Here is a 21700-nt window from a genome sequence, read left to right on the forward strand (position 1 = left end):
TGCCTAAAGAAAACGACTCTGTAGAGTTTGGTTGACATAGCTATAGTAGTTTCCGAGATATGTACAAAAAACTTAGTAGGGGGCGGAGCCACGCCCACTTTTCCAAAAAAATTACGTCCAAATATGCCCCTCCCTAATGCGATCCCTTGTGCCAAATTTCACTTTAATATCTTTATTTATGGCTTAGTTATGACACTTTACAGGTTTTCGGTTTCCGCCATTTTGTGGGCGTGGCAGTATTGGCCGATTTTGCCCAGTTTTGAACTTAACCTTCTAATGGAGAAAAGGAATACGTGTACCAAGTTTCAATTGATATCTCAAATTGACCGATATTATCGGTCAAAAGTCAACTTGCACGGACTGGACGGACATACGGACTAGAGGACTTGAACAGACATTTGGATTTCGATAATTTTTAGTCACCCTGATCACTTTGGTATATATAATTCCTTTATATTTACTCTTTTGATTTTGGACTTACAAACAACCGAATGTGAAAAAACTATGGTACTCTCCTTAGCAACAATTTACAGAGTATAAAAATGTTGTAAGATTTTTCTATAGCATATATTAAAATGATTTGTCACGTTTTATCCGAAGTAGAACTTGTATTACTAAATCGATTTAATAAAAATAGAACACTGTCTTCAATTTAATCCAATTAAAAGATATGACAGCTTACATCAGAAATATTATAAAACAAAAGCAAGGGCTATGTTTGGGTACAACCGAACATTTCATACTCTTGCAACTTGCAATCAAACCCAGGGAAATACCTTAAGATGTAAAACGTCAAACAGAGGATCGGAATCAAAAAAAAATTGTATATTTACATACATATGTATACTCTATAGTATGTAACTCATACACTGATCGACAAATTCGGTATAAGATTTGTTAAAAAAAACAAATATCATTATATATAGTATATATGAATTGGGGTAGTATCGACCCGATTTTATATAATAACTATTATTATAAAGAGGGGAATGGAATTGAATTATACCGCGCACGTTGTTTTAAGCACCATCTCACAATACAGTTTTCGTAGTCAATATTTTCCAACCTCGTATGTTTTTTTCAATATCCGAGTTAAAAGGCTTATTTATGAGTATCTTCTTCTATTATTTTACATACTCGAGGGTACAAGCACATGTGTTCTCTCTTCATAAGTGTAACTGTTAGCCGACTCAGATATTAATTGTATAGCTTGTGCAGCATCAATAACGTTGCAATAAAGCGTATTGCACAATTTAATCAAACCGAAAGAAATGGAAAAAACTTCAGATTGCCAAGAAGCCGCTGATTGGGTGGGCGTCCTCGCAAAGTGCAGCGTGATAATGATTCAGCGATTACCCGGTGGAAAAGCCGGGTGACACAACCTTGAAATTAAACCGCTCTCCTAGCCATAAGGTTTGGATTACAGCTCACCCTTGTGCCGCTTCGACCGTTGTCTCTGTCCTAGCCTGCCGGTCTTCGTGCGTTTAGGTTTGTAATACTTATTGTCGGCTTGACCGCTTTGTCGCGCGGATTGCTGGCTCGGCACGTGCAGCTCGTTTGATGCGTTGCGCGTTGTCTTGCGGCCAACTGTGCTTTTGCAATTATACATGATCAACATTATAGCAGCTTACCAAAGCCTTAAAGTTGAATTGTTGCAAAAATGTAGATATATCGGTTGATGACGTGTGGCAGCCTTCTTGTGGTGTGCAAGTGTTGTACGGTATGTATGGCAGGCAACATGCAACTCCCGCCCTCTTAATTGAAGCGAATGATGTATGGAGCGTTCGTAATTCAACTCTGGCATACTCGGCAAATTTGTGCGTATGGCTCAGTGAATGTGCGTAAAACCCCTCCTTTGTACGGCTTGTTGCAACTGCATGTACCAATATTGTACGTGCGAATATGGGACGGTTCCATTGGAGCCTGTTATACTGAATTGGTGGTGCATGTTCTTTGTTGCCGGCGAAAATCCGATGAGTTGCTTACATTTCCGTCAACCAAAACTAACAACAAAAATAACAATTCTCAGTTGCCACATAACTGAAGCGGACCGGGTGTACACATAATGGTCGTAATTAACTTTTACCGTAGATTTGCACTATTTAGGTTGGTGTAGGTTGGTAGGGTAGAGAAAAGTAAATGCGGGTGTACATGTTTGTCACTCTGCTTCAGCACAACCGAGGTGATGCACTCGGCGAAGAGACAGGCAAAATCAGCAAAATAAGTGAGAAAAGTCGGCAACAAGGGGGGAAAATAAGGAACAAAATTATATACATATGTGAAAGGGTGACACTATTTGCTGCGGTAGCTGAAATTGGAACAGAGTGCAATACACACGCAGGCACACGCATTACGAAGATTGCGCTCTGTAATATTCGACGCTATATTGCAATTACATTTCTGCTATTTACAGAAGATGAGGAGTTTTGCGTTAGATGCCTGCTTTCCCAATACTCGGGTGATGAAAGCGGGTTAAGAGTGCGCGTTTTCGCGTCATTGACGTTTAAAGTGACAGTGGTGATGGCAATATTTGCTCAGATATGGTGAGCGCTTCGGGGTCGTTCAGGGTGTACTGTTATCATCATTTCTAATGCACTTTGTGCATTAAAACTTGCCTCGTGTTACATTTCTGTGAAGCTGCTTATACGTTTGGGTGTGTGTGTGTAAGCGGTTAATTAATGGAGCGCAAGAAGCTACTGTGGCGTCGTTTACTGCATTTGTTGTTGTAGTCATCTTCGCTAATTAAATGTGTGCTCGCTTAAGTGCATGAAAGTGAATCCAACTGATTTGGTTGAAAGGCAACTTAAGAGCTTTTTCGCGCAAACGCGATGCTGACTACAGAGCAACTGGCTGTAAGTCTATAATTATGAATACCATACTACTAACACATGATTACACAATAATTGTTCCACAAATACCTTATATATAGTGCATACATACATATGTACTGTGGCCAAAGGAAACGCTACAATTTTACGTATGTATTGGTCACGCTGCGTTAAACTTCAGTAGACAGTATCTTATAAAATTATTTTATAATATTTATAAGGTAAGATATCATCGGCCTTAACACCCGCGCCGTTAGTTCTGCTTTCTCCAGACTAGACAAGGAAGCAAAACAAATGGGTCTGGCAGTGAACGAGGGCAAGACGAAATATCTCCTGTCATCAAACAAACAGTCGTCGCACTCGCGACTTGGCACTCACACACGTCACACACACACAGTCATAACTTTGAAGTTGTAGATAATTTCGTCTATTTAGGAACCAGTATTAACACCACCAACAATGTCAGCAGGATTGCTCTTGCCAACAGGTGCTACTTCAGACTGTGTAGGCAATTGAAAAGTAAATCTCTCGACGAACAAAAGCCAAACTCTATAAGTCGCTCATAATTCCCGTCCTGCTATATGGTGCAGAGGCTTGGACGATGTCAACAACTGATGAGTCGACGTTGCGAGTTTTCGAGAGAAAAGTTCTGCGAAAGATTTATGGTCCTTTGCGCGTTGGCCACGGCGAATATCGCATTCGATGGAACGATGAGCTGTACGAGATATACGACGACATTGACATAGTTCAGCGAATTAAAAGACAGCGGCTACGCTGGCTAGGTCATGTTGTCCGAATGGACGAAAACACTCCAAAAATGAAAGTATTCGACGCTTTACCCGCCGGGGGAAGCAGAGGAAGAGGAAGACCTCCACTCCGTTGGAAGGACCAAGTGGAGAAGGACCTGGCTACGCTTGGAATATCCAATTGGCGCCACGTAGCGAAAAGGAGAAACGACTGGCGCGCTGTTGTTAACTCGGCTATAATCGCGTAAGCGGTGTCTACGCCAATTAAGAAGAAGAAGAAGAAGAGTAGTTGATTTATATATTTGCATATACGTTTCGAACGCGAAAATAGTCGTAGATAATTTTAAGTTATGTATTTTCAAATTATTTTCATTTAAAAGCTGATTAAAAATCTCGATTTCTCATATATGGTTAAGGGTATTGGAAAGTCAGTATGTTTACTGCTTTGTAACTGGTGTTCATGCGAAGTGTGCTCAATGATAGCTTAATGAAAGCAGAAAAGCGGGCTTCGCTTACGAGCTTAAGACGTGGGCGTTGAGATGAGAACTATTTTTGTCCCTCGTTGTCGTCAAATTCTCGACACAAGTCCGACAACTTGAGTTGGGCAATTTTCTTCAAGTACGCGTTGTAAAAGATTTTTTAATTAGCTAATTTTAATCCTTATTCATCGTTTTCGAAAACATGTTTATTATGCATATTTGCATATTACATTAAAAAAATAAATAATGACGTTAAAATTTGCCAGCATAACCAAGAAAGGAATTTCAAAAAGAATAGCAATGATTATTTGCGTAGCAGCGAACTATTTCGAATAATAATATAAAGCCTGCCAGCCGAGCATGAGCGGTTAGGTCCCCTCGTCCTTCCCTTTTCCTTGTCTACAAATACCGGTTTGGGTGACAAAAAGAGTCCTCGTCTGAACATACTCATAGCAACCATATTTGAATAATATGCGAAGATACTCTAGACTATAGTATATTTTGCATTTGCAAAGTTCCGTCCATATATCGAAATATCGTAAGGATTTTCCTAAATTTAACTTTTTTCTGGGTTTTGCATAACAAATATTCAAAAATTTACATTTACTATTCATTATAAATCAAGTTTCAACATTTCACTTAAGCAGGGTCAAAGTACATTCAAATATTAAATATATGTATGTATGTATGATATCGATTTTGTTCCTAAGTACATATACATATGTATATGTATGTAGGAATTAAAAGGGCGAACCAATCAATTATACACAGAGTTAAATAAGTCTCTTTATGTTAAATAAGTGTACGAAAATTGATGTATGTATAAATTTTCTGCAGTTTGGCAATTTCAGCAATGAAAATTCGCTTGTGCAAGCTCTTCCTCATTTAAATAAGATCTGAAACTGCCGGAGATAAATTCCGAAACCAAGCGAAAAATATTCAACAAAAACGAAGTGAATATGTATTCTTTCGTTGGCGAAAGTGTCTGTGTGGAAAAAGGAAAAATTGGCAACCACGGGCATTTCTTGTGTGAGTGGAATTTATGTAACATGCAAGCGCGTCCTACATATTGCAACTCCACACATTTTGCACACCCATTAATAATAATAGTAAACGAGTAAGCGAGGCCTAAGTTCGGATGTAACCGAAAAATGTATACTTTTGAAAATTGCAAAGATCAAAGCCGGCAAATACCTTCAGGTGTTGGCAATATTAAGATTATAGTAAAAGGGTTCAACTTCATTGTTCGACGAAACCGTGAATCGACCACAAGAAAGTCGGAATCATGCTAATTTATTTTAAAGGTCATAGACTATCTTACTTTTATTCTATATCTTATTCTAAAATCATCCTCAAATGAGATAGTAAATTTAATATATTGAATTGATGTAAAAAATATAAAGTTTAGACCACGACCATTTGATTTTTATTGAGCTCCAAATTACTAAATTATCACACATTTTGACCAATTTAAACTGTAGCAAGTCATTATTTAGATTATTTTCGGCAAGAAAATTTAAGGGCTGATTGAATTAATCATTATCAATTTCATTTAAATATATCCCACATGACCGATATAACAGTATAAAGTTAACTGCATGTTCGGAAATCTTTACATATGTATATGGGCTTTGGGAAGTATTGATCTGATTTAATCCCATTTTTACACAAGAGTGTATTATTATTATCAAATAAAAATTTTCCCCAAATTTCAATTATATATTTCATAGATTGACCGATATTTTCGGCAAATAGTAAACCAAATGCACTGGGGTTCACATATTCTGAATGAGGGGGGTTGAATAGTTATGGTCCGCTTTTGACAATTTTTGGGCGTAAAATAAAATCCAAATACAATGAGAACACTATTTGCGTAAAGTTTTATCCGAATACATTGATTGGCTTTTGATTTGTGTACTGGAAAGTTGAAGAATCAAATAGAATTTAAAATTGTGTTAAATGGGTTTTGTCTGATTTCGTACACTTTCGACTGAGTCACATGGATTTTCACTTAAATGTGGGCGATGCCACGCCCACCCTCCAAATTTGATACCGGCTCTCTAGTACCATCTCGGATGACTTATGTCCCTGGAGTATTTAGTTCTTGATTTATCGTGCCTTTGGTAGTTTTTAACAAAACCGTTATATGGAGCGAGGGTGGGATTATCATCCGATTTCATTGATTATTGCACTAGGGCTTTTAAACGACTTGTTCTAAGAGAACTAAATTATTGTAGCTTTCGTAGAGATATGTACATACATACATATGTATATTAAAACTATAATAGAGCAGGCGACATCCTTCTTTAATTTCAGCCCACAGGTGCTCTTTGCTACAGCAATCCGCCGTTTTAAATTACAGCTTTATATCTTAATTTAGTACTTATAGTTATCCTGATCATTTATATATATACATACTTATATAACGCTATATCCAACTTGATTATTTTATGTAATACAAGCAACCGTTAAGTGAATAAAGCGATTATACACTGTAGCAATATGTTGCAACAGTATAAAAACAGAAAATAGGATGTATAAACGGCAAGTCACACGCGTTCCAACTCTTGAGCACACACTAGCTTATGCACTACATATTCTAGAGATGTGCTCCGGCATATAAAAATGTGCCACACCGCTGTGCAACTTGGTGGCGAGGCAATCAATGGGTTAATGCCGAAATAATTTATAGTCTCGTTACCCATTTGCATTGTGTTGCGCTGTATTGCAGCGACATATTCGTGCACTCGGTGGTGGCTGCCACAGTCGTCAGCCGGCAGACGCACATGTACTCACCGCGGCTTTGTCGTCAGCATGTGCAGAACGTGAGGTAGAGTACAAAAATGGACTACGGGCACGCACTCTCACCAGCAGTCGTGACTCAAACTTAGTGGGCACAGCTCGGTGATTGTTGCATGTGCAACACATAACGAATGGCTGCGCATCTATTTATGCCTTTATGTTGCACTCGAGTGGATCCTTTTTGAAAAGAATACCATTGAAAACGAAATGCTACTTGAAAAAATGTCTGTGCGAACTTGCTGGTATGATCGCGCCGTTAGAATATTCATGCCACTATTTAATGCTGCTGCAGCGTTTCCTGTTTTAATTCTGGCGTGTGTTGGTTTACATGGTCCTTTGCCTTTGGTTTGCGCGTTGTAGCGTTTTAAGGTGCGCTCCTTGTGCTTTTGGTTAATTTTGTACGGCTGTTGTGTTACGGCTTCTCATCCTTCCAAGTTCCGCTTTTGCTTGTACTCATCATATTATTATTGTAACTGTTATTTCTACTTTTATCATACTAGAAATGCTGTTTTATTGCGAGTGTCGGCTTCTATAACATGCTGTGCACCCGCGACCATGTTTGTTTGCATTCGGATTTCTGCTCGATTAAGCCGGACGGGCCCGCAGTGGGTGACTGCGTGACTTTTCCCACCAAACACTCAGGCCATTTGAGCTCTTACCACTCTCGGTCACGTGTTTACTGCGCTGCAATTACATTTTCAATATTCTTTTTGCATTTATTATGGCTTTACGCTCGGCCGGTTGCTGCGTTTACTATTCGCTTAAACCGTTATTATTTATTTATAGATTTTCCAAACTGTCACATTAGTATTAGCGTCGTGGGGTTGAAGTGTGAGTGGCGGTGGCGCGCGGTCCACTACCATAAGTTATGACAGCCGCAAGGGTCTTAGCTTCTTGTGTGGTTTATATAGAATTGAAGTGGCAACGGTAATGATAGTAAACAAACTTGTATATTGGGAATACGCTATTGAAGTCACGGTGGGAAAGTTAGGACAAAAGTTGGACGTGTATACTGTTCTTTGCACAGTTTTTAATCAAACTAAATTTTATAAATGCAAATGATTCATACTAACGTTTCTAAGCATTGTTTCCTTTCGTTTGTTGATAAAAACTGCCGAAGCATTGCGTTGTATATTTAATGTCGCATAACTGCAGCGTCGGGAGATTACTTAGTCGAAAGATTAATGATGTTTGGCAGTTTGCTGGAATTGATGTTTTGTTTACGAAAGGACTGTCTATCTCTCGCCGGAAGATAACATTCGCCGCAACAGGCGACGCATAGAAGTGTTGCAGATGCAAGTACAAGTATGTACTCTTATACATTGTCCAAAATTATTGTGTATTCATACAGACGCCGCTCGTCATCTGTAACTAAGTAACAACATCCCTTCAAACAGTTTTTCTTGTTTTAATTTATCCACGCTTCGCCTCTTTTATGACAGACGTTTATTCAAATGCTTATCATTATACTCTTCAGCTAAAGTAAGTATTTAATTCGATTTCCAACCACATAATTCGCTAAATGGATTTTGTTTGTAATGGACCATCGTGTAATCAGGAGGGTGAGTGCTGTAAAATTAGCATTCATCAAAAACTAACACATAGAAAATAGTAGTAGAGGGAGTAAAATTATGAGATGAATAAGTCGTTGAACCTCAATGTCGAAATATTTTCTATATCTCATATATATATAGAGGACTTCCTGAATACTTTTATTTTCATTATGTTAAGATGAGGCGAGACCCATTAAGCTCTTCTCTCCGTATCATATGATATAAATATTCATATATTTCGTACGCAACTCATTCTTTAATTGAAAAGCCAAAAAATATTTACTGACTTTTTCCGACCAAAATCTACATCCGGTAGTACAAAAACTGAAACCAATTTGCAATAGTAATGTCTACGATTTATTTATGTAGCTTTAAGTTTACTTTTAAATATGTTACTATTATTTTGAACATCTGGTTCACCTTTTTTACTTGCCATGACAGTTGCATCCTTTACCACCTTTTCTTCCACCGCCTTTACCAGAACCACCGCCGCCGCTGCCACCAGGATATAGAATTGGCTGTATAACCAAAGTTGGTTGGATCACTTTCGTTGGTGGTGCAGGTTGTGTATAGACTGGTGCTGGATGTATTGGTTGTGATGGTGGGTGTACTGGACGTGGTGGTGGATGTACTGGACGCGGTGGCGGCGGGGCGGGATGAACAGGTGCCGGTCGTGGCGCTGGATGTGCGGGATACGTTTGCACAGGTACTATGATGATTTGAGGCGGCCTCTGCTGTGGTGGTGGTGGTGGTGGCGCTGGCGCTGGGTGGTAAACCACTGGGGGCGGTGCAGGTGCTGGGTGATAAACAACTGGTGGCGGAGCCGGCGCTGGATGATAATATGAAGGCTGCTGCGGGGCGGGTGGCAGAAATGGATTCTTTTTGAAAGTGCCGCTTACTCTGGCAACTGCCAAAGTGACTAACAGAGTTTTTACTAATATTGCGAGTGGATAACTCCGTGTCTTCTGATACATGGTTACAGTGGTTGTAATTAGACGGCTTCAAGATAGCTGATTACTTAATATTGAAGTAGAATCGCCGATAACTCTGAATTTATATAAAAATCTTCTTCATACTTCGTAATGTCATTGATTAATCGTTTCGAAGAAAAATTATTATTTTATACAATTAGAATAGAAAACTTGTTAACACATTTTTCGATAATTCCAGTATTATTATTTCGTTAGCAAGTTTCGTATGGGAGTCCCCGGTACTCAATCGTCGATAATTGAAAACTAATCAAATATGAAATTGCACTAATTATAATGCCGCTGTAAAAATGGGTAATTGAGTGATAACATCTTCATAAAATGTAAAATAAAATTATCAATTTATGCTACTTAAGTCTGATCCCAAGTGTCGCGAAATGACTAAAATGTATTTTCCCTTTACCATAGTGAAAATATTTTTTTATCGTTTCATTTTCTCGTGATTTATACGTACATATGTATATACAACAAAATCATTTTATTATTTATTGTGTTATAAAATGCAAATACATTCATTGTGGATGATGGCGACCAAGTTGATGCATTAGCGTGGCCCCGTCACGTCAAATAACTGAAACAAATGTGACATATGCGACAAACTTTATGATGACAGACCAAATGTGTCAAATAATCCACAACGAAGCGATTCGAAACGGAACGAATTGAAATATTATGAAATGAATATATTGTGTAAAATAATAAGTGGCTGAAAATACATTCACACACAATTACGGGCGAATAAGGGGAAATAAACCCGGAAGCCAGCGTATTGGTGTAATGAAGAAATAGCTGAACTTAGAAAGCTCTGCCATTCAGCTAGACGTCGCCTACAACGTAATCAACGGGAAAAAAATGAAAGCAGTCTCAGAAAAATATTTAAAAGTCAGAAGAAGGTTCTAAAATCAGCCATTGGCCGCAGTAAAAAGAAGTGTTTTGAAAAACTTTGTGAGGAAGCAAACGAAGACCCCTGGGGAACAGCATACAAAATCTGTTTGTCTAAATTCAAAAATAAGGCACAACAACCCAAAAGCGCATCCTTTATGAGAAATACCGTGGAAACCTTGTTCCCAAAACACCACACTATTTCTTATGACAATACGGCTTTATGAAAAAGATGTCCACCATTGACACATTATACGAAGTCGTTGACACCGCGAAATGCGCAGTAAGTGGCAAGCGATGGAAAGGCGGAACAAAAAAATATTGCGCGCTGATCACCCTGGATGTGAAGAATGCCTTCAACTCAGCAAAGTGGGCAAACATAATGAAGGCTCTGTATGACATGCGCGCTCATCAATATCTTATGGAAATTGTCTTAAGTTATTTTGAAAACAGGCGACTTTTATTCGATACAGATGAAGGCCAAGAGCTATGCTATCTCGAATGGAGTACCGCAAGGCTCGGTACTAGGCCCCCTTTTATGGAACATAATGTATGATGGGGTACTAAGGAGACACCAACTGAAAGCTATTAAATTATTTGCATAAGCAGACGACCTTATTGTGGTAGCAGTTGCCAAACACCTCGATGACCTCCGGAGCAAATGCAACGAGTGCATAAACGGTCTGCGCCAATGGTTCTCCTCAATGAGTTTAGAAATGGCGGAGCAAAAGACTGAAGTCTTTCTCATAAGTACAAGAAAAGTGGAGGAAAGCATATCTCAGATTCATTCCAAGCCACACTTAAAATATTTGGGAGTAATAGTAGACTCAAGGCTCAAATTTAAGGGCCACCTAGAATACACTGCAGGTAAGGCGAACAAAATCCTGAATGCCTTATCAAGAATGATGGCAAATAAAGGCTGCGTGCGTTCCAGCCGGCGTTTTTTACTCGCAAAGGTAATGAGATCGGTTGTATTATATGCGGCTCCAATATAGATCCAGGCGCTAGGCATCAAAGCATATGCCAGACAAATAAACACAGTGCACAGGCTGTCGGCACTAAGAGTTATCAGTGCTTTCCAAACAATCTCAAGCGATGCAGCTAAAGTAATAGCCAGTATGATGCCCATTGACATCCAGGGCGAGCCAACTACAGGAGCCAAAAGAAGAGAGAGAGTGAAAAGCTTAACAATATGGCAGCAGCGGTGGCAAACATCACTCAAAGGACGGTGGACGTACAGACTCATACCGGATATCCATTCCTGGATCGACAGACGACATGGGGACCTGGATTTTCCACCTAACCCAAATACTAAGTGGACATGATTGCTTTAGAAGCTATCTGTACAGATTCCAGCATGACATTAGTCCGAATTGTCCGTCGTGTTCAGAGTGCCTTGAAGACTCTTAGTATGTGTTCTTTTATTGTCCGCGCTTTATAAGTGCAAGGAAAAACTTAAAACTACACTCGGTGGTAGTTTTACGGTGGAAAATTTGACGACACTCATGTGTAAGTCTACTGAAAACTGGAGGGCTGTCAGCGAAGCGGCAGCCTCAATCATGACAAAACTGAGACATACAGACCAGAGTAGGCGTCCGTCGGTCCGTGTCATAGAAGAGACTTAAATGTCTGAACACTCCCATGAAGTAATACTTAATCAGGTGGTTCCGTGGGAGAGTCTGGAGTTGGGAGTAGGTTAGGCTTAGCGGATTAAAGTTCCGCACTCCAGGTTTTGATGCTTCCCCCTACTTTAAAAAAAAAGGGGAAATAAACATTTACTTGAAATATGAAGATTATTATACTAATAACATGCTGGAAAAATTTCAATTCGACCTTCTAATATCAAATGCTACTAAATTGAAGAAACACATTTAGGGGTTTCGCATAGTTTCATAAAGTTATAAGTTATAACGATCTGAGAACATAGCATTGAGAATTGTAATTGTAAACTCATTTTTGTATGTAATCCAACAACAATTTTTTTAAACAAGTGTAAAAATGTATAATTTTATGATTTTATTTATGTTATTGAATAGAAAAATTTCACAAAATAAAACGGCCAATCCTTCCTTCCTTCTTCTGCACTGATTTCAATGTCATGATACGTGTGCAGCAACACCAGACCGATCAATCTATCTTGAAGCATGTTCGTCCTCAGCCACGTTTTCATGTGGTGAAGTGTCAAAAAAGAGCATTCAGAGCTCGCATTCGTCATAGGCAGAATATCGCAAGTTCATCAACGTTTTATATGCAGTAGTCGGTCACTTTTTCTCTGTTGACTTTCGCTTCTTCGTCCAATGGCGTCAAACGTCGCCCGACGTTGCTTTCTGAAAGCAGCAAACTTAGTTGAAATGAATCCATTATATCTCTAGAAAATCTATCATTACGCGTTTTCAAATCTTCAACCGTTGAAGAATGAGTTATAGATAGAATATCAACAGTAACGTTTCTTTTTCCGCTGTTTCCAAATTTTTCCAGTTTACTAATTTTTCTATGTTGGAATACTTGAAGGATAAGCCGCGGAGAATATATCAATCGAACATACCGCAGATGGAGCTGAATGCAGCATCTATTTCAAGTTCTCTATTAAGCTGCGTCGCTTAAAATTTAACACTTTCAGTTACGGATCTGATTGGTTTTATTAAAAATTTAATCTGCATACGTTGCTACACTGTGTAACTTCAGTGGTATCTTAGCATTATTTATTATATTCAAAATAAATAAATAAATACAGACATTCCTTAATTTTGCTTTTGAAATAAAATGGCAAATTTCTGGATTATATAGTATTTCTCTTACTTTCTATTTTATCAGAGTAGTAAAATTATTATAAGACCTTTAGCCCTTGGGGTGGAATTTCAACCATTTATCACTCTAGAATGACGTTGATTATTTGAATGAATATTCGATTTATTTCGTGCACAAAATTTTATTACAAAAACAGTTGAGGCTGATTAATTAACGCGCTCTATTAAGCTGTCAGAGTTCGATCGACGTAGTATAAACGAATCGAATTAGTTGATGTGGCGCTCAAGCCAGTAGACGAAACGAATATAGTATAGTATAGTGCGCAGGATCACTGTTCTTGAATTAAATGCTGTAGTATGCAGGATCACTGCAACAGTGATCGAATGATGTGGAGAAGCTGCGGGGACCATCCTTTTGTTAGTTAATGTTGCGGTGTTTTGGTATGGAGTGTTGCCCTCTGTGGTGATGTATTTGTATACCAAGTGGGATTTATTGTGGTGCATTATGTTAGGGTGGAGCGTAGTATTGGAAAGGAAAGTTTATACTCATTTAAACAGGAACGGAAACAAATTCAACAAATTAGAAATTAAAGAATTAGTCCGAAAGTTCTTGAGTATATTAACACGGTTTTATTAATTTTTAAATGCTTGTTGATACTCCTATTTTTTATTTTTTTCTTTGCTCTTTTTTTGGGATAATATGTTATTTAATATTTATCATTCGATCCTTTATATTTATATACGTATATAAATATGCCATAATTTTACTAAACACTTACCGAAAATATTTAATATCGAGCACGTGCCATATCCTCATGCCTCTTAAAACTTTTCTATAAATAATGGAGTCAAAATCAACTATAAGTTGTCATTACATACCTAAAGAGGAGTTTTAAATATTCATACCCAAGTTTTCAATTCAAGTTTGCAAAGTTTTGCTATCACTTAAGTGACGGTAAAGGCTTCAAGCAGCAGCCAGCACAAAAACTAGGAGTGAGTTTATTATGTTTACATACTTCTTCCTCCCATTCGAGCAACGCCTCCTGGATATCTTTACCAACCATAAAACAAGTACATTGTCTTCATCATTACTACTACCAGCAGTCCATTAGACGTTATCCGCTATCCGGCATAGTCATTGCTGCTTTATAAACATAATTAATTGAGAAATACTTATAAACCGCTTAAAAGGGAGTGATCATTTTCTGTTTTCTTTGGGAAAGTTTACGCACAACTAATTTGCATAAACACTTCAGTACAAAGTGGCCTACTCGAGCACCGTGAGCTCCGTAAACCTTTATAACAATACAACCGTTTTCATATTAATTTTCTATCAAAAACATCAAACCTATTGCCGCCCACCCGACGCATCGTCCATAAGTGATATGTACTTAGTACGATGCACAATCGTCCAGTTAACTAGTTTTTTTTTTTGTTGACATGGGGTTAAGTGGTGGAAATTTGCAAGTCAAAGACGGCACGTAACAATACAATCGTATACCTAAACGCACCACAAGGTGCCCTGAGACATAGTACATACGGGTGTGCGGAGTACGCCCAACTAGGACACGCAATCCTTAAAACAAGTATACGCACGGGAACTCAATATTAAAAGCGTTAAATCACAACAATTTCTTACATTTGCGTTGTTTCTGCTGAGGCGTGTGGGGCTTGAAGTGGAAGAAAAAGTGGAATCTTAATTAAAAAGTTAATTTGAATATTCACAGGCATCGATCGTTTCGAAGGCGTCACCGACGGCAGGCATGAACGGCAGCTAGGTGTCAGTATTGCGGTGTAGGCGGGGTATTGTGTAAAGGAAACGAGACGTAAAAGAGAAATGAACTAAATTATATGGGTACAATGATGGCTTAGTAGCGTGTAAGTGTGTGAGATGGGGTTGGTAATTGAACAAAACTCTGGCGAAATATACATATGTATGTATACGTAGTTGTACTTGTATCTTATGTGTGTATTTGAATCTCAATAAAAAAAGGTTGATATTAATATTTACTTGTCACGATGGGTTTATTACGGCTCTAGGGGTCAGTGGTCGCGAGATATCACCACACAGTCAACAGTCGAGAGCCGTTTGCTAATAGGCGTCAACTATTAGCCATCAGAGATAAAGATCAAATAATATGGCGCCTCCTATAATTTTCACTTTAAGTTAGGCTTTCCGGAAATAGATACGGATGCATATGCGGATGCGGAAATAAATATCTCATTGCGCTCAAACATTCCTCCCTACACTATTACTTCGTTATTTAACAAAATTCTTGTCGTTATTTACATTTTCCGTATTTATTAAGAGTCACTTGTTGTTGTGTTTTATGTGTATATCCCTTCGCGCTTCGTATTTAGCTGTAGTTGGCGGCAAGCGATTTCTATGCAAATTTGTTGACAATACGACTTGCAAATGAGTAGCTTGAGCGAACGCGTTTGCAGCACTTTTTCCGCACCTCGTTCGCCGAGAACAGATTTTGCTGGGTGCAAGACAAAAACGTTTATGCGTTTTTTAATCAAATGAAAGGTTGCATGTAATAAATTCCGCCACAGCCATTGTGAAGCATTAATTATACAATTCTAATGGAGAAAAATAAAACATCTACATGAAGGTTCAAAATACCAGCGACAGTAGTGGGAGAAGCAATAAAGTTGTGACCGAATGACACTTCCCCCCGTCCGCGCTTTAATTCTGGCAGTTGTCAGTACTTCACGCAGGCCACACGCAGCACGGCTCAACACCTCTTTCAGATGCTGCCAACGTTTGGGTCGTAAAGCGAATTTTGCATGCAAATCGTAGTCGTCTATTGTTTTCGTGTTTCGAAATTGTCGCCTGCCCCACAAAAGCAAACAACCAACTAACCGAGTAAATGTCGTTTGACTCTTAATGTTTGTACTGTTTTGTTTTTCCGTAACCTCGGTCCATTCAAATGCGATTAGTTCATTTTTCAATTGCGACAAACATTTCGTAGCCCTCTCACATTACAAGTGCAAATACTTGACAAAGAATCTGGCCATTCACGGCTTTCCATTTTTATGTTATGAAGGCTCGGTGTCAGCAGAAACTTTTATGTAGTGCTTTGGTGAAGAGGGACTGTTCTAAAGTTTGATTGTTAAACCTAATTTGTATAAGTATATTTATATGAGGATGGATCGGTATTCCTAAAACTTCTTTAAGAGTTTATTAAAGCAGAGCGAGCCCGTTATTATAACTTAATATCAATAAAAATATTTGAGGTACTGCTTTTTCTTTTTTTTCTTGCAAAATATGGTTTTTGTGTTCTCTGAGGCAAAATATTAAACAGGCATTTTTATACTCTTGCAATTGCTACAGAGTATTCTAGTTTTGTTCACCTAACGGTTGTACGTATTACCTAAAACTAACGAAATAGATATAGGGTTATATATATATAAATGATCAGGGGGACGAGAAAAGTTGAAATCCAGTTGACTGTCTGTCTATCCATCCGTCCCGTCCAACCGTGCAAGCTGTAACTTGAGTAAAAATTGAGATATCTTGATGAAACTTTGTGTGCAGATTCCTTGGAACAAAAAAAATTCGAGTTCATAGATTAGTGTAATCGGACCACTGCCACGCCCACAATTCGCCATTAACCGAAAACTTATGAAGTGCCATAACTGTAATTTGGCAAAGAGGATCGCAGTAGCAAGGAGCATATGTTTATAAAATTTTTTAAAAAAGTGGGCGCGGTCCCGTCCTTAAATAAGTTTAATGTACATATCTGCTAAACCACTTAAGCTATAACAACCAAATACGCTCAATACGAATATTATAAGAACTCCTACCGATAGTGTGAAAATGGACGAAATCGGATGAAAACCCCGTTCACTCCCCCATATAGCGGTACTTCTTCTTTTAGCAATTTGGCGGCAATTCGAGACACCAAGTTCAGCCAAGACTTTACTTCCCAATTGACTACTCAGCCTGAAGTAGCACTCGTTGGCAAGAGTTATTCTGCGTTGGGTTTCAAGGGTGATATTGTTGTTGGTGTTAATATTGGTTCCAAGATAGATGAAATTATATACGACTTCGAAGTTATGACTGTCAATAGCGAAGTGGGAGCCTAGTCGCGAATGCGACGACTGTTTGTTTGACGACAGGAGATATTTTGTCTTGCTCTCGTTCACCATCAAACTCATTTTCATCGCTTCCTTAACCAGTCTGGAGGAAGCAGAACATACGGCGCGAATGTTGAGGCCAATGATATCAATATCATCGGCATACGCCAGCAGCTGTTCACTCTTATAAAAGATTGTACCTGCTCGAATTATTTTCTCCAGCAGCAGATTGAAGAATTCACCGTCTTGTCTAAAAACCTCGTTTAGTATCGAAATGCTCGGAGAGGTCCTTCTCGATCGGACCCGACGGAGCTTTTGCTGTTACTCAACGTCAGTTTACACTTATATCAAATTCAAAGTTGTCAAAAGCAGTTTCAAAATCGACAAAGAAGTGGTTGTGGGGTCTCCTTTTTTGTGGATTGGGCAGACCACACTTAAATTCCAATTGTTAGGCATGCTTTCGTTCGACCTCCCTGTCGGTTTTTCGTCGCCGTGTTTGAATAGTACGATCAGCAATCCATCGACCCCCGCGGCTTTGTTGTTCTTTAGACGGATAACTGTTATTCGAACTTCTTCATGATCGGGCAATAGAACATCTGCTCCATCGTTAGTGGTCCGAGTCGATGGTAGGACCTCGAAGCGTACGTATGTCTAGAACACTGGAAACGTGTCTTCCGTCTATCACAACATGATCGATACGGTTGGTGACTTTTTCACATCGTCCTTCTCTTCAGTCGGGGCATGGACGCAATTTAGCGATATGTTGAAGTACTTCGCTTTGATGCGGATTGTGACTAGACGTTCAACCATCGGCGACGGAGTTTCGCTTCCACCACGAATCCCGCACCAAATTTGCGCGCCTTTATATGGCCACTGTTGTAAATGCCACAAGGACCTACTCGTCTCAGTCCTTGTCCCGTTTATCACATTTAACTCTACATTAACCATCTGGGCAGCGGCACCTTTCCAATTAAGAGACCAGACATTTCATGTGCATGGCCTTAAATCGTAATCCCTAACACGTTTTCAGGGGTCGCCATCAAAAAAGAATCTCTCATTCTTCTTTTCATTGGTAGTCCTCACTTGCATGAACTTGTACACAAGCTCATTTCTCCATTTTTAATAATGTGCACCAATCAAAAACACTTGCTCGCGACAAAAAGTTTTCACCGAAGGTCTTTTCTAACATTCTGCATGTTTCTGCACTAAAAATTTGATTCCGCATACAAAATTCAATGGAACTTCTTTGTAAAATAATTTCTCTCAACGTAAAAATCGCCGAATGCACTTTATGTACTTCAGAGAGATAAGCGTATTCTAAACAACGCTTGATTCGATTCGTTATGCAAGAGTGTAATTTTCGTTCTTGCCTTGCTTTGGTTATTCTACAAAATTATAGATCAAACCGTGAGATAATATTTGTCAGCAATCATTATTTCAACTTTTTCGTATTTTCGTTGATATCTTTTATAAAGAGCATTAGTGCAAGGTTACCGTTTCTGAAAAAGAGATTTTTTGTTTGAAGAAATGTAGTAATATTTCAATCCCTTAAAAAATATGACTTTCAATTCAGTTCTGCTGTCTTGGCAAATGTACAATGATCAAATGACAAATGCACTTCCCCCATTGTCAATCAATAGTTTGGAAGCAACAAGTGTCAAAGAAATACTAGCAGTTAAGCCAGATACGCGACAATTTCTAGTTGATTGATTTGTTGAAAGCAAATCCAAACTTCATTTACTACTTTTTGGCGTTTCAATGCCGATACGGAATTTCTTGTATGGCTTTGTGAAAAGGGCGACAAGTTGGTTGCATGCACATGTTAGAACCTATTTCTTATTATACTCACTGTTATTTGTATAATGTTTTTATTATTCTTATGTCGCCTATGCTCGCCGCCTGTGATGATTAACCCAATTACATGTGTAGACCATATGAAGAGTCCATTCCCTCTGAGCAATACCAGAATAATGTGTGGATGTGTGTGTGGCTTAAAGAAACCGCTGTGCCGAGTTGCCACATCACTCACAATCAGATATCAAATTGTCTTTATAATTTTTATTGTTTTCGTTTATAATTTCGACAGCGGCGGTACACGCGCAAGCAGGGAGAAAATTGACAGATGCATTAAGCACTTTGTCGCTGTGTGCAAACAACGGCGCAGCAATAAAAACAATCCCAAAGCTACGCGCTCAAATGCATCCCATGCTTCGTGCACAATTTCTCAATTTTTCGCCTCCACTTGAGACTGTCAAATTTTAATTGTGTGAATTCAGGCCGAAGTGGTAGCGGGAAGTGCATATACATATGTATAGGAGAATTAAGAGAAAGATGCGTAGGCGCACTGCTAGCTGCTGCGTTGAGAAAGTGCAGCATTATGGTATTCTAAAGGATGCCCGCTGCTACTTGCCCACTAATACTAGCGATGATTATGTTTGCCGTCATGATGATAAAGAGGGGCGTTTGTACGCGCCGCAATGCCATTAGGGCGTGTGATTTTGACGTTCGATTGCTGTGACGCTACTAATGTATTGTATCAGGCTAGTATACAAGGGCGATCATGTATGGTAAAGTTTCTTTATGATCTCTGTGTGTATATACCATATAGTACTTCTATGCTGCTGCCTCGACTTCATGTCATGTCACAGTGTTTTAATGAGACTCGTAATTGTTTTTAATTACATCAGATGCGGCATTAAGTCGCCCTACTCCGTCGACCCAGTGGGGCAAGTGCGTAAGTGGCGCTAGATACATACATTACATATATGTAGATATATTTAGAAATGGAAAAGGCATCTAACTACGTGAATGATCAATAGAATGAAGCAATTTATAAATAAATTTGTTGATTAATATTTATCGATAATTAAACAATTCTTTAATTGAATTTGTTATGAAATGGAATTAAATACATACATATATGTATTGTATAAAAATTTCCTCTAGAAGCGAATATGTATATCTTGGCTTACAAAAAAAAAAAAGATTACCTAGAGTTAAAGCCCGGTATGTATTTGGTTATATAATTCTTATCTGTACATTTTTTAAGGACAAAAAAGTGAGCATTACAATATGACAATTTATTCAAGTGCTATGTGATGCAAATCATAATTTAACACCGACCGATTTTTATACTCTTGCAACTGTTGCTACAGAGTATAATAGTTTTGTCCCCCTAACGGTTTTACTTATCACCTGAAACTAAGCGAGATAGAGAGAAAATAAAATTTGAAATCCTGCCTATCTGTGCGTCCGTCCGTCCCTGCAAGCTGTAACTTGAGTAAAAATAGAGACATCTTCATGAAACTTGGTATGTGGGTTACGCCCACAAATCGCCATTAACCGGAAACATATAAAGTGCCATAACTAAGCACTAAATTGAGATATAAAACTCTAATTTGGAACAAGGGATCACAGCAGCAATGGATTTCACTATCACTCCATATAACGGTACTGTTCAAAACGACTAAAAGTGCAATAAATCAATAATTAAATACACCTGAGATATTAAATTCTACCTCCGAAATGGTATGAGGGGGCTTAATGAGAGCCGTTGTCAAAATTGGTCGATGGGCGTGGTACCGCCCACTTTTTGCTGAAATCGTATATCTCGTGACCCAACAGAACGATTTCGACTGAATTTGGTGCGGAACACTCTTTTTATATTCTTATGTCACAGTTAGAGAATGGGCGACATCGGAACACAACAACACCTACTTTCCATAGAACACAATTTTAATTCCAGTTGATTCTTTCACTTTCCAGTACACAAATTGATAAGCAATTAATGTAAAAGGATACAATTTTGCACTAATAATTCTTTTAAAGTATGCCACATTATGACCAAAAATTGTCCAAATCCAGGTAAAGCTTTTCAAGCCGATACCGAATATGGGGACTTTTGACCGAAAATATCGGTCAATGTGTGAGATATAGAATTTGAATTCACAGAGAATCGTTTCCTGACAATGGTAACTCTGGGTATCAAAAATGGGTTGAATCGGGTAAATTTTCCCTGAGCCCTCATATACCTGATATAAAGATTTATTTGGGCGAAGTTTTGACTTACCCCCATATAACTAATATCAGGATTTTCGAACATCTGCCTGATTTTACTTCATGTGATTGGTGATTGTATGTAAAGTATCTTAATTAAACCCAAGGAATATTTTTTTTAATATGTGGCATGATAATAGTTAATATACTTATATAATCGGGTCGATATTATCCCAACTCTCATATACTACGTATAATGATCTTCGTTTATTAACACATCTTATGCCGAATTTGCTGGTCAGAGAATGGGATATATTATGTATAAAATTGTTTAGATTTCGATCCTCAGGTTAACGTTTTACACTTTAAGGTATTTCTCTGACTTTGATTCCTCCAAGTTGGAAGAGTATAAAATGTTGGGTTGCACCCGAACTTTGTGCTTTTTTACATGTTATTGAAACTTTTTTGCGCGATGGGAGCTATAATTTTTAAGTAAATATTTATTGCTGTTATAACATATATAATAGTTGCTAATTATATTTGTTTATATTATAATTATACATTGATTATATCTTTATTTTTTTCAGGTAAGTGT

General features: G+C 38.3%; 2 protein-coding genes across 2 annotated transcripts in view; one reads left to right on the forward strand and one right to left on the reverse strand.

The window, feature by feature from the left end:
* LOC126753444 (tyrosine-protein kinase Drl) overlaps positions 1-21700 on the forward strand; it is a 128038-nt gene that overhangs the window by 31006 nt on the left and 75332 nt on the right. The window lies entirely within an intron of this gene.
* Positions 8743-9656, reverse strand: LOC126753479 (uncharacterized). The gene has a single exon (XM_050464995.1). The coding sequence runs from the start codon at positions 9380-9382 to the stop codon at positions 8834-8836; it is 549 nt and encodes a 182-aa protein (XP_050320952.1). The 5' UTR covers positions 9383-9656; the 3' UTR covers positions 8743-8833.

This window comes from Bactrocera neohumeralis, chromosome 3 (genome assembly GCF_024586455.1).
Source record: "Bactrocera neohumeralis isolate Rockhampton chromosome 3, APGP_CSIRO_Bneo_wtdbg2-racon-allhic-juicebox.fasta_v2, whole genome shotgun sequence".
Classification (NCBI taxonomy): domain Eukaryota; kingdom Metazoa; phylum Arthropoda; class Insecta; order Diptera; family Tephritidae; genus Bactrocera; species Bactrocera neohumeralis.

What these genes read in the sequence shown, in the direction of transcription:
- LOC126753479 (XM_050464995.1), bottom strand. Translation starts at nt 9,382, where the DNA reads ATGTATCAGAAGACACGGAGTTATCCACTCGCAATATTAGTAAAAACT.